Source organism: Lissotriton helveticus, chromosome 2_1, assembly GCF_964261635.1.
Source record: "Lissotriton helveticus chromosome 2_1, aLisHel1.1, whole genome shotgun sequence".
Classification (NCBI taxonomy): Eukaryota; Metazoa; Chordata; class Amphibia; order Caudata; family Salamandridae; genus Lissotriton; species Lissotriton helveticus.
The window spans coordinates 1,255,427,557-1,255,441,628 of record NC_136059.1 but is presented as its reverse complement, the minus strand read 5'-3'; the positions used below and the strand labels follow the sequence as shown (position 1 = coordinate 1,255,441,628).

The 14,072-nt window shown below is 45.4% G+C and overlaps 1 protein-coding gene across 1 annotated transcript in view; it reads left to right on the top strand.

The window, feature by feature from the left end:
• Positions 1-14,072, top strand: part of METAP1 (methionyl aminopeptidase 1) — a 360,683-nt gene that overhangs the window by 174,578 nt on the left and 172,033 nt on the right. The window contains exon 6 of the mRNA XM_078676209.1: positions 4,388-4,471. Within this exon, the coding sequence (XP_078532335.1) occupies positions 4,388-4,471 (84 nt within the window). The remainder of the gene's footprint in view (positions 1-4,387; positions 4,472-14,072) is intronic.

Here is a 14,072-nt window from a genome sequence, read left to right as displayed (position 1 = left end):
GAGCTCATTTGCTCACGTACACCGTGCAGGGACTATGGACGACGCAGCAACAGAAGATGCACATCAACTATCTGGAACTGATGGCAATCTTCATGGCACTCAAGTCCTTCATTGTACATCTGTGCAACAAGGTGGTGTTAGTCCGGACGGACAACATGACCGCGATGTACTACATTCAAAAACAGGGGGGCACCCACTCGCCACAGCTGTCTCATCTGGCTCAGGGCATGTGGCGGTGGGCCATTCAGAGGAACATCTTCCTCATGGCAGAACACCTCCCGGGCAAGGACAATCAGATGGCGGATCTGCTCAGCAGATACAGCCATCAAATGCACGAGTGGGAGTTACATCTGTCAGTACTCCTCCCGTACTTCCAAAGGTGGGGTCATCCGGAGATAGACCTGTTTGCAACAAAAGAAAACGCAAAATGCCAACACTTTGCCGCCAGGTTCCCTCACCCACAGTCGCAGGGGAATGCGATATGGATGAACTGGTCAGGCAAATTTGCGTACGCTTTTCCGCCAGCCCCTCTGATACCGCTGGTGGCAAGAAAGCTCAGGCAGCACGCGATGACTCTCCTCCTGGTTGCTCCAACGTGGGCGCGCCAAGCATGGTACACCACGTTCCTCGAACTCTCAGTGGTGCAGCATCAAAGACTGCGCCTCACGCCCAGACTCTTGACGCAAAACCATGGAGAAATTCAGCATCCAGATCCGCAACAGCTCAACCTGGCGATCTGGCTCCTGAAGTCCTAGAGTTTGGATACCTTAACCTGCCTCCAGAATGCATGAACATCATCAAGGAGGCGAGGAAGCCAACTACCAGAGCATGCTATGCTGCAAAATGGAAGCGTTTTGTCATTTACTGTACAGCCAATTACATCAACCCGCTAGATGCATCTATCCCTAACATCATTTGCTATCTGCTACATCTTTACAAATGCAATCTAGCGTTCACTTCTATTCGGATACATCTATCCGCCATCGCAGCCATATTCAGAATAGGCAGCATCTCTCTGTCTTCAGGGTGCCTGCCATTAAAGCTTTCCTGGAGGGTCTGAAACGAGTCATTCCCCCACGAACACCGCCAGCTCCGGCGTGGAACCTCAATGTGGTCCTCACCAGACTGATGGGACCACCCTTTGAGCCACTGCAGTCGTGTGAACTCCAGTTCCTAACGTGGAAACTAGCTTTCCTCATTGCTATTACGTCACTGAGGCGTGTTAGTGAGCTACAAGCGCTCACAATCCAAGAGCCATTCATTCAGATTCATCCAAATAGGGTAGTGCTACGTACTAACCCCAAATTCCTTCCTAAGGTGGTGTCACAGTTTCATCTCAACCAAACTATTGACTTGCCGGCATTCTTCCAAAACCCACAAACGGTGGCGGAAAGAATGCTCCATACGTTAGACGTACGGAGGGCGTTGATGTACTACATAGACAGAACACAACACTTTAGGAAAACAAAACAACTTTTTGTTGCCTTCTCACCACAGCACAAAGGCAACCCTATCTCAAAAGCAGGAATAGCCAGGTGGATTGTTAAGTGCATCCAAATCTGTTATCAAAAGGCCAAGCGCACTTTAACGATACCCCCAAGGGCGCACTCCACACGCAAATTGGGGGCATCCATGGCTTTCCTGGGGAACATTCCTTTGGAAGACATTTGCAGAGCAGCCACGTGGGTTACCCCACATACCTTTACAAAACACTACTGTGTTGATGTGCATTCCAAGCAGCAAGCTGCTGTAGGACAGGCTGTTCTCAAGACACTTTTTCAGGTTTCTGCAGCTGGCACGGGCAACCGCCGCTGATGGAGGGACTGCTATGTATTCTATGCTAAGATATGAATTTAGCAGCCCACATGCCTCGAACTGAATATGCTACTTACCAGTATGCATCTGTTCTTGGCATGTAGGGCTGCTAACATTCATATCGCCCACCCTCCTCCCCGGTGCCTGTCGCAGCTGCAGATATACTATTGTATTCAATCATTAGCATGGACATCCTTTACACTTTTCACTCCATTTTCTGCCACAATGGCGAAAAACAATCTGGGGATGGAGCCGATGCCCATGCGCACTGTAGTCCAGGGGAGGAGCCACCTATCTCAGGATACTTCGAAGACTCTTCCAGGACAACAATGTGCGATCATCCGGACCCAACACTAGGCGGCGATCTAATGCTAAGATATGAATGTTAGCAGCCCTACATGCCAAGAACAGATGCATACTGGTAAGTAGCATATTCATTACAAACCAGTGGTCATCGTCCACCCAGCCACCACAAGACTAGCAAACCGCTACAAAATCTATGCACAGCATTTGAATCCAGAAAAGATTCACGCTGCAAAATGTAACCGACCCTCCTCCACCAAAAAAGATGAGACAGGAGGGAGAAGGAGAAAAAAAAGAATCTGAAGATGGTGACCAAAGGTGGGAGCTTGTGAGTTTCTAGATGAAGCGCATCCACGTCACAGGAGGACACCAAATGGAGATATGTGGACGCCCACCAAAAGCCCCCCAAAAAAGACAAAACCACCAGAATGTCTTCAGCCACTCTGCAAATTGTTTTCCGGTAATTAGCACTGCTAAGGATTTTGTCTGAACCTGCGTTAGTCAATCTAATTACAGAGGCTATAATGTTTGTGAGCTATTCAAATGAGTGGACGTTTATTTCATCTTGACAACCTTGCTTTACGTTTTTACAGTTTTCTATTAAAGGAAAACTCCCCCCTTGGGGTCTTGGGCACTCTTTCCCTTTTTTGCATCCATGCTGGCATCTTTACATTCTTCCTATTTTTTTCTTTGTATTACCAGCCCCTCAAAGAAAACCATGCGCCCTCCAAGAAACCTTTAAATGAGGAATTAAACAAAAAGCATATTGCCCCAAAATTTGCATGGTTTTTAATCCTTGTGACTGAGTGTTTGACTGTAACTGCAAAGTCCACAACATTTTGGATGGTGTCTTCTTTGTCTCTTGTAAACAAAGTTGAAGTTCTTTATCTGTTAAAGGGCCATGTAAAGACATAGTCTGATCTTTAATGCACAGGTTTGTCGTTGATTATCACCTGCAACATTGTTCAATGTTAAATAGTACCCCAAATGAAACTCCTTCCCTGTAACCACACAATCACTGTTAAATAATTTTAGGTCACTGTAATTCTGTTTTTATGCTCCTATCCCCTGCACAAATATTTGAGTGTGAACTGCTCTACCTAGCCACTGTTCTCTATGAATAAGCAGTCTTCATGCTTGTCAAACTCAAAAGATCCTGTTTCACAAAGTTTAACTCATTACCTTGCACAAGGTGAACTTTTTTACTCCAGGTGGGGGGTTTCTTGATGTTTTTCTCCAGGGTTTCTAATCTGCAATTATTGAGCTTTTTTGAAGGGATAGTGGCGGAGAGTCTAGTGAGGTAAAATTGTGTGTTTTATGTGACTGGAATCTACCACTGCCTGGAGCTTGTTATGCTACACCTTGCTTGGGTCTTCCCTTTTTCGCTGTAAAAATAGCCTTTCTCAATATCATTTTGCACATTTAGTTCTGCATATGTTTTTGTAAAGGAAATGAGGGATGAAGTAATGAATGCTTGAATTGACCTCAGCCACTGGCAGTCGCTTATGGCCACCTATCAGATAATTGATTTTTGCCCACTGTGTCTTTCTGCCTTATGCAAATCAGTCTTGGTCCTGCTCCAGTTGGAACAGTCCAGCCCAGAATGCCACCCCAGGTTGCCCCCAGATGAAAACACAAGCGGCCCCAAACTGGGTTTACCAACTTGGATCGCATGAGTGAGGTATAGCTTGAGTCCTACCTTCAATCACTAACCTCATTAATCGAGGCAGAAGGCAGCTTGCGACCATCCCTTTAATGCGACTTCAACTCCTGTGTAGCAGAGTGTCCAGAGCTTAGAGTTGTTGGATAAAATGTTAGAATTCACTGTCCAAGTAAAACTTTGACACACAGACTCATGCACACATCATGATAATCATCTGCTGTGTTTTGGACCGTGCATGCAGAGACGGAAAGCATTATAAGATGCTCAGATAGTGGCCAAGATGGGGTACATGTACACCTTAGAATTGTTCATTGATATGTATTTAACCCAACCATCAATATTCCATAGCCCAAATAGTAACTCTACCCCCATAGTATACCTTTACAAGCCCCATGTAGGTAACCGGGCGTAATGCATTTTGGATGGTTACATTTTGTAAATGTGTTCTTCTCTTTTGCAAAATTGGTGCAGATTTGATTACTGTGCTCTAGAGTGTGTTACTAACATATTTGGAAATGTACTCCTAGTTTGAAGATGTTTAACTATACCCGTTATGTTCACTGAAAACTCATAAATAAAAGAAAAAAAAATGTTTTTCTTTTTCAGCTTGCTAGAGAAGTTTTGGACATTGCTGCCATGATGATTAGAGCCGGTGTAACTACTGAAGAAATAGACCACACAGTACATTTAGTAAGCGGTTTACTGTACGCTGTTCCCTTTCTGTATGTGTTTGTCCTTAATGGTCCTTTCTCACTAATAACTATTTTGAGTGTGGCAGTCATGCAGTACTAGTCCACTAACTAGTTTGTCCAAGCCAAACGTTCGGCAGATGCTTCTTGATGGCCAGCATCTCTTTGGTCCACAAGTAGACCACATGTTAGAAAATATAATAAAAAATACCAAGACAGCTAAAGCATTGGGTGTGCTTCAGACACCTGCTCCCCATGGCTCCTTTAAGTCCAGCTAAAGTTGTCCTACAGGGGCAACAATTCTAGAGGCAGAGGTATGGGTGACTCCCTCAAAGGTGCTGCAACTACTACCAAACCATAACTTGCCCTCCCACGCCGCCCAACTGCACAGCACTGGTCGAGGGGCGCCTCAAACGTTTTTTCCCTGGTAGTAGGTGAATTCATAGAAAAACAAAAACATAGAAACCCCATTGGTGGAAACTAGATCATGAAAAAACAATTTAAGTGAAGACAATTTGAAGGAAATGTATAAAAATCTAAGAAAGCATTTTGCATTTTAAAAGAATGATAATTTGAAAGAAAATCCAACATTACATTACACTTGGGTGGAGTCTAGGACTACTGTGGGGTTTTTGGGCTCATGGATGGACCATGTATAGCGTGTGGGGGTTCTTAGAGTCCACGAATAATTGTCATTTGGGCATAGAATGTTTTTTTGTTTTTTTTAAGATTCCGATATGGGTTGAGTGTAGGGGTGGTGAGGGTTTTTAGAGTTCATGGACGAGTGGTGTTTAGGTGTGCGAGGTGTTTAAGTTTCAGGGACGGGTGGAGTGTATGGGTGTTGAGGTTTTAGGGTTCATGGATGGGCAGAGGTTAGGGCTGGTGAGGGTTTTTAAGGTTCAATTATGGGTAGCAGCTGGGGTGGTGAAGAGTTTTTAAGGGTGCAGGATGAGGTGGAGTTTAGGGTAGTGAGGAATTTTAAGGAGTCTGGGATGGGTGGAGTTTAGATGTAGAAAGCGTTTTTTTAGAGTTCAGGTAGAAGTAGTTTAGGGTGATGAGTTCCTATGGGTCATGGATGGCTGGTGTTTAAGGGCGGTGAGGGTATTTAGAGTTCAAGGAAGTGTGCAGTTTGTGTGCTGAGGTTTTTTAAGCGATATGGGAAGGGTCGGGATTAGGCGTAGAAAGGGGTTCTAGGGTTCAGGAATGGGCGGGGTTAGGTGTAGTGAGTGGGACAGTGATTTGTTAACGAAAGTGGGTAGACTGGAAGGTTTTCATAAATGGAGAATATTGGGAATAGAATCACTTGGGGCTGTGTGGAAGGGCCGAGCACTGATCACATTCCAAGAGCTGCAAGACTAGTACAGTATGGCAAACACTGAAAGATTTGACTATCTGCAATTGGAATATGCACTAAGGACGCATCTCCAAAAAGGGATAGTATACCAGAATACACGCTGCTGAAGGATAGACTCCTGCTGGGCCCCATGGTGTCCAAAGCAGTTTCATTGACATACAAGAAAATCATCAATAAATCACCTGACCCACTGGGACAATTGCGAAAGGCATGGGAAATGGAAGTAGAAATCCTAGAGGATGATGATTGGGCGGAGGCATTACACGGACCATGGGAGGTGGCCACAAGATCGCATTTCAGATTAGTGCAGCTAAGAATATTGCGTACATCCTACCTCGCTAGTTTACTTTTATATTGGCTGGGTTGAGGGGAAACAGACCAGTGTAGAAGGGGATGTGGGATCATTCTTCCACATTCTGTGGGAATGTCCAATTATCCGGAGCTACTGGACAGAAGTCACCAAAGTTATGTCGGAAGTAGTAGATAGGGTAGTCCCGCTAGAGCAGTGTTGATATTATGTGTATCGGGGGAGGAGCCATGGCCCAAATACCAGAGATTGTGGATCATGACGGTGGCAGCAGTGGCCAAAAGAAATGTGGCTAGGGGATGGGGTGCGACTCTCTCACCAAGGCTGGAGGCATGGGAGCAAGATCTAGACTGGGAATGACAGGCGGAGAAGGTTATTTATCAGAGTTGGGGTTGCCCAGAGAACTGGATGAAGATTTGGGGTGGGTTGGAAGGCTATAGGGGACACAGTGGGGACTCGCCAGTTCCTTCAGTGTGATGCGAGAGAAGATGGGGGCTCGACTAGGCAGACTATAAAGTGCGATACGAGTTGCCAGCAATCATCTGTTCCCCCATGTACAGGGAAGGGGGGTGATGAAAAGGGGGGATGTAAAATCTGTGTCTGATTGAAAAGAAGTGTATTATATCTGCGCAAATGTTAGAATAAACCGGTTAAAAAAAAATATATATATATTTCTGAAATAGACACCAAATACGGAGTTTAGGCGCAGTGGTTGTTTGTACATCTCTGAATTTGTGGGTGCACATACTAACATGATTCAGAGGGCATTTTTCCAAATATTTTCGTTCTCACACACTGGCTTACATTTGAAAGGCACAAATTCAAAGAAATACAATTGGTAATCACAAATGTTTTACTATTCTGCATACCACTGGATCCTAATAAAAATGGTGTAGGTAGACCTAATTCCTGCGACAAAGGGCCCAAAACACAATTTTTTTCCACTGAAAACTGCCCCTCCCCCTTTTTGAGTAGCTGTGGATTTTGGGCCCGAGCTTAGCGGGCACCTATAGCAACCTAGCAAACCTGAACTATTTTTAAAACTAGTCACTTAGGAGAATCTAGGGTGGGATGACTTCTGTGGCTCCCACTAGGTTTTCCTCCCCAGACGCCCTTGCAAACCAAAACATTGGACTAAAAACAAACATGTTTGAGGCATGTGTGACTGCAGATACACATGCTTTGCATACTCCTGCCATTCAGTGTTGGGTCCAGATATGTGCACCTTGTTTTTTCTTTGAAGAAGTCTTTCGAGTTGCAGTGTAAAGGGACTCCGCTTGGTAATAGCGCTTATGGACATCAACTCAATTGTTCTTGCCATCTGGTTTCGACGTGTATTACTGTGCTCCAGTTTGAGACCGTTTCAGACTTCTTTTGGTTCGTAATTCACCCTTACCCATGTCTGTATGGTTATCGTACGCGTTTCTACCTTTGCATTTCGAAATCGAGAAAACTGTTGATCGTTGAATCAACACACTTTAACATCAGCCCTTCAGGACTATCTTTCCATCCCTTCAGCTCTGCCTAAGAATGTCCTGCTGATGGAACGGCTGCCTTTCCACTTCCGTCCCAAGTGCCACGCGCTGTACCCATGGATCGATTTTCATCAGGTCAGCAACCTGTCCTTGTTTCCCAACCACAAAGAAGACTGCGAGGACTGCCAATCATTTTGTTCCACGGAGATTTTACGGGACCGAAGGGCATGTCGCAGGGAGATGCAATGGAGAGAGGTCAACGATATGCTGACTTCTTCGTACAGCAAGATATTGAAGAGGAGGATTAACTCCATGAGATCCCTGTGGCTGAGGAAGAGGCTTTTCCCGTCGATCAATCCGCATAGAGATCGACCTCTAGATGCAGTCCCTTACACCGGGTCAGTGTACCATGAGTACTCCATTCCCGTCCTGCAACCGAAAAAACATTTGGCTCCGACCGAGCATCAAGCACACAGGCCACCCTGCCAGCAGGCATTAGTCTGCAACGAAAAATTTAATCTGATACCTCTTCCTTGGGTTTAGGGCAGTAACTCTATTCAAAGCCCACTACTTCGGTACCAAGACGATCATCTTCCGCACCAAACACTTGACCACTGAAACAGAAATCTAACTTGGCTCCATAGATTTCGAGATCTACATGATTCTTATGATGCACCACAGCCCTCAGATCTCTGGACAGATTATGATCTTGATCCCTCCGGAATACCGATCCAGACCTGCACCTAGCTATATCATAGCCTCCTGATGACACCAACTCATATTGGGAACTCATCATTGGGGCTGCAGCGCACTCCCAGGTCCCTCTCTATAAAAAGCCTATAGAAGAGGATTTCCTCTTTGAAACCCTAACCACTGGGGAATTGCAAATACACAAAGTCAATTAGGCAAGTATGATCACGCCCACTGGGACGAAATGGAGGAACTCCTCCACTACCTCCCGGAGGAACGTAGAAAAAGAGGGCAGGAACTAGTACAAGAGGGCAAACGCATTCCTAATATTTCCGTTAGGTGTGCCCTAGATTCTGTGGATACAGTTGCCAGGGGTATAAATAAGTCTGTTGCTGCACACACAAGCTAGGATGCTCATATCTGGCTTCAAGCCAGAAGTTCAGCAAACACTCTTAAATGTGTCATTTGACAAGGAACACCTGTTTGGTTCACAAGTTGACCACGCGTTAGAAAAAATGAAGGACACAGAGGTTGCTAAATCCATGGCTGCACTCCAGAACCCCACTCCCATGGCTCCTTTTGTCGCTCCTCATAAGGGAGGCTCAAAAGCAGCATCTTCCGATGCCTCGTCTTATATCGACAGCAAGATCACAACCCCCCTCCACACAGCTATTACAGGTGCATGTACAGGGGTAATAACTCCAAAGGTCATGGCAAAGGTGCTCCCTCATCTGGTGCCCCACCCACCACAAAGCAGTGGCTCCTTTCTTCTTCATCCCCTGTCTGGTGTCGACTAAAAAAATTTCTTCCCCCCCCTGGCGCTACATAACATTGCATCAGTGGGTGTTGGGCATTATCACAACATGGTTATCCTCTGGAGCTCATCACCACACCTCCAAACATTCCACCACACAAACTCTGTGAAACATTAAAATATGCTCCAACAGGAAGTATAAGCTATTTTTCTAAAGGTAGCTATAGAGCTCGCCCCTCTTCAACATTAATGATCAGGGGTATAATCCCTAAACTTTCTCATCCCCAAAGAGGACCGCTCACTCCGGCCCATCTTGGATCTCAGACTCTTAAATCATTGTATCCTGTCGGAGCATTTCCATATATTCACCATTGAAAACATGAACCCACTTCAGCAAGGTGATTTTGCCAACCTTAGACTTGAAGGAGGTCTACTTTCACATCCCTATCCATCCAGCACACCACCAATACCTCTGGGTTGTCATAGCTGAAAAACATTTTCAGTTCAAAGTCCTCCCATTCAGGGTCACTAATGCACCCCTGGTGTTTATCAAATTCTTAGCAGTGGTAGCAGCACATCTATGCAGACAAAACATCCATATCTTCCCGTATCTGGATGACTGGCTTATCAGAGCCAGTACCCTTTCTCTGTCTCACCAACACACTCAGGCCATTCCAGATCTACTCCACCAACTAGGATTTACCGTTAATGGCCAAAAATCCCATCAACCTTCACAGGTTCAGCCGTATCAGGTTACTATTCTCAATACACAATTGGGACTAGCCTATCCCACTGCAGCAAGATTCAAAATTTCCAGATACTGCTACCACAGTTCCAACCAATCAACACCTACCGGTCAGAACAGTTATGCGTCTGCTGGATATGATGTTCTCATGCATCACCATAGTGCGAAGTACACAATTGCACATGCGTCCGCTGGAAGAATGTCTAGCATGACCGCCTCAGTCACAGGATCAGTTAGAAGATCTAGTGTTGATAGACAGCCGCACTCATCGCTATTTGCAGTGATGGAACACACAAACCCTGCTAAAAGGGCAGCCGTTCTTAACCCTGTTCCACAAATCATTCTCAGGACAGGTGCATCCCTCACAGGACTGGGTGCTCACCTACAGGATCTCACGGTTCCGGGTCTCTAAACATCAGGGTGTCCACAGCAACTACCTTGAGCCTCAAGCTATTCACCTTGCATTGAAAGCGTTCATACCTCACCTAATAGTCAAGGGTTTCTTTGTCCAAATGCACAATATGATAGTCATGTAATATATACAACAAGCATTTGCAATGCAATAGGTCTCGCATTAGGAAAGTGTGAGCTATTGGTATTGTAAATGACAATTTTCTTTAATGTGTTGGCTTTCAAAATATATAAATTAATAGCATTGTTATTCACAGAGCCAATAGCTTACACTTTCCTAATGCAAGTCCTATTGGCTATGGCAATGCTTGTTGGTAGCAAGCAAGGACAGTGCTGTTGTGGTGCTGAGGGTTGATGTGGTTGGGCTGAGTGATGTGGTGGTGTCCCAGAGTGATGTGGTGGTGTCCCAGAGTGATGTGGTGGTGTCCCAGAGTGCGGGGGGGGGGCACGGCAGCCTTTGAAGTCTGATGCCGAGGCACAGACAAATGGTGGCGATGATGTGCATGCGCATAGATCACATGAACTGTATGCGATCCGCAGCAGTTTTGGTAGACCTTTCTTTTCCGCTTACTATAATCTCGCTGGAGCAATGCGCAAGCATTGGCTCAGGAGAGACCTAAAAACTGCATCTCTTTCTCGCCCTCTCTTTCTCGCCCTCTCTTTCTCGCCCCCTCTTTCTCGCCCCCTCTTTCTCGCCCCCTCTTTCTCGCCCCCTCTTTCTCGCCCCCTCTTTCTCGCCCCCTCTTTCTCGCCCCCTCTTTCTCGCCCCCTCTTTCTCGCACTCTCTTTCTCGCCCTCTCTTTCTCGCCCTCTTTCTCGCCCGCGCCCTTTCTCGCGCGCCCTTTCTCTCCCACACGCTTTTCCTTCTCTCCCACACGCTTTTCCTTCTCTCCCACACGCTTTTCCTTCTCTCCCACACGCTTTTCCTTCTCTCCCACACGCTTTTCCTTCTCTCCCACACGCTTTTCCTTCTCTCCCACACACTTTTCCTTCTCTCCCACACGCTTTTCCTACTCTCCCACACGCTTTTCCTTCTCTCCCACACGCTTTTCCTTCTCTCCCACACGCTTTTCTTTCTCTCCCACACGCTTTTCTTTCTCTCCCTCTTCCGTTACTGCTTCGGAGGCTCGTGCAAATTGCTCACCCTCGTTGCAGTAGTTCCCACTTTGGCTAGTCAACCACACTATACGAACTCTCCGTAGTTCCCTACAAGAAGCTTCACTTCAACCCAGACCTTCTCTCTCAGAATCATGGAGAAATCAGGCATCCAAAGGAACTCAACCTTGCAATTTGGCTCCTGAGGTCCTAGAATTTGGTTACTTAAATCTCCCACCTGAAAGTATGACTGTTCTTAAAGAAGCTCTTAAGCCTTAAACTACAGAATGTTATGCAGCTAAATGGAAACGATTGGTCTTTTATTGCTTTAATAAGCAGAGTGATTGATTTAAACAACTGTGCAAAACATTGTTTGCTACCTTCTTCCTTTTCAGCTCTGGCCTTGCCTACACTTCAATACAATTGCATCCAGCTGCAGTGGGTGCCTATCCACAAAAGAGGCAGCACTTACCTTTGTTCAAAGTACCAATAAGAGTAATTCCACCAAGATTTCTGCCTGCACCCAAATGAAATCTCAGTATTGTTGTCACCAGACTTATGGGTCCAGCATTTGAACCATTATTTTTTATTTATTTATTTTATTTATTTTAATAGTTTTATATAGCGCTGGCTAGACCCGGAGGTATCAGAGCGCTTTACATGAGCATCGGATCATAGTTACAGGTTACATCGTTACAAAGGTTACACAGTTCTTAGAGCATGGCAACATAGTTACTTGTAAGGTCGAGATAAACAATAAGCACAAATACGTAAGGGGAAAAGAAGGCAAGGTGAGAGATTCAGGGGAGGAGGGTTGGAGTAGGGGAAGTAGACAGATAATGAAGGTGGGAAAGAGGAGGGGAGGGTGAGAGACACAGCATAGGGAGAGGAGGGGAAGGATGACGGGGACACAAACCGGTAGACGAGTCAAGGCAACGTCCAAAGTCCAGTAAGCTGTGATCCCAGGGGCAGTGGTATCCCTTCCCAATCTCTATATAATTGTCCTCTCCAATTTCTCTCTTGAAAGGTTGCCTTTTTGTTTGCCATTACTTCACTTAGGCGTGTCAGTCAGTGCCATCACTAACCTTAGAAGAAACTTTGTTTCATCTACATAGGAATTGGGTTAACCTTGGCACCAACCAAAAGTTCCTTTCAACTGTGGTTTCTCTGTTCCATCTAAGCCATTCAGTTGAGTTACCAGATTTTTTTCGGCCTCAGTTGTGGAAAGGGCTCGTCATATACCAAATATTAAAAGAGGTCTAATGTATTATATTGACAGAACCAAAGATTTCCGTAAAACAAAACAACTTTGTTGCTTTTTCGCCCCCTCGCCTTAATTGAATCTAGCACTCCTAGATGGATGATTAAATGTATTCAGACATGTTACATCAAAGCTAAAAGAACTTTACCCACACCCCCATAGCACACTCCTTATAAAATAGGGGCTTCTATGGCTTTCCTGCACAATATACCAATAGCTCCTACACCCCATAGCACACTACTTATAAAATAGGGGCTTCTATGGCTTTCCCGCACAATATACCAATAGCTGACATATGTAAAGCAGCTACATGGTCTATACCACACACTTTTACTAAGCATTATTTTATGTATGTGTGAGCATGCCAGTAAGCTAATGAAGGTCAGGCAGTGCTACGTACGCTTTTTTAAAACTGCAACACCCATAGGTTAGCCACTGCTTTTGGAGGGTTCTGCTTTACAACCTATGCAAAGCATGTATATCTACAGCCACGCATCCCTCGAAGGTATTGTTAGTTACCCTGTAAGCATCTTTTCTTGGCATGTAGTGCTGTAGATCCACATAAACCTACCTTCCTCCCCGGACACCTGTGGCTGTTGCAGTCCCTTTTTACTATTCGTATGTATGGACATCTCTTAACTGATATTTACCCCGATATTGGAACTTTCATAGATTCCCATGCTTTGTATCCATCCCCATCGTCTGAATGGGAGCCTCGGTAAATAAAAAAAATATCAGAACCATAGGTACAAAAGAGAAAACCAGGCAGAGGCCTCATCTCATTTTGTAGCATATCACCCTCTTTGGTTGTTGCGGAAAGTTTGGGCTCTTTTACACAATCAGAATAGCCTCCCCCCATAGAACCTTCCTGAGAGAGCCTCAGATTTTTCTACCGGACGTTGTGCTAGGGAGTCTCCACTGAGCTCTGCTCAGTTTTCCATTCCATTCAACATATTTCTTCAACTTTTCATCTACAAACAAACTATGTCTGACCAGGAGAAGAAGGCTTTATTCAGGTCCTGTGCGTCTTGTGGGAAAAAGAGGCTTTTTGTAGAAGATAAGCATGAAAGCTGTATTTATTGCTTATACCCGGACCACAAGGCCACAGACTGCAAGATTTGTAGAACCTTCTCTACAAAAACGTTGCGAGACAGGGAGGGCCGGCTATTGACCTGGCTGCAGAAGATGAAGACTCGGAAGGAGGTGCTCTCATCGGATGAGGAAGATTCTACATCTGTCTTCCTCTAGGAGATCCAAGAAGAGGGCTAGGTCTTCTCCCTCTTCTTCAGCCGAGCCCCCTATCAAGGCCCCTCATAAGATCTCTGACCGGTCTGAGAGGGCTAGTCCCATTAAATCTCCTCACGGAAGTGAAAAGGAGAGGCTGGGACAAGCTGCTGGATTAGAGACGGCCACTAAGGACAAAAAGGAGGTTTCTATCACTTCTCCTCCGTCCAAAAAGGAAAAAAGTGTCAAAATGCTCTGCAGCCAATCCAGGGACCATGCCTGAGAA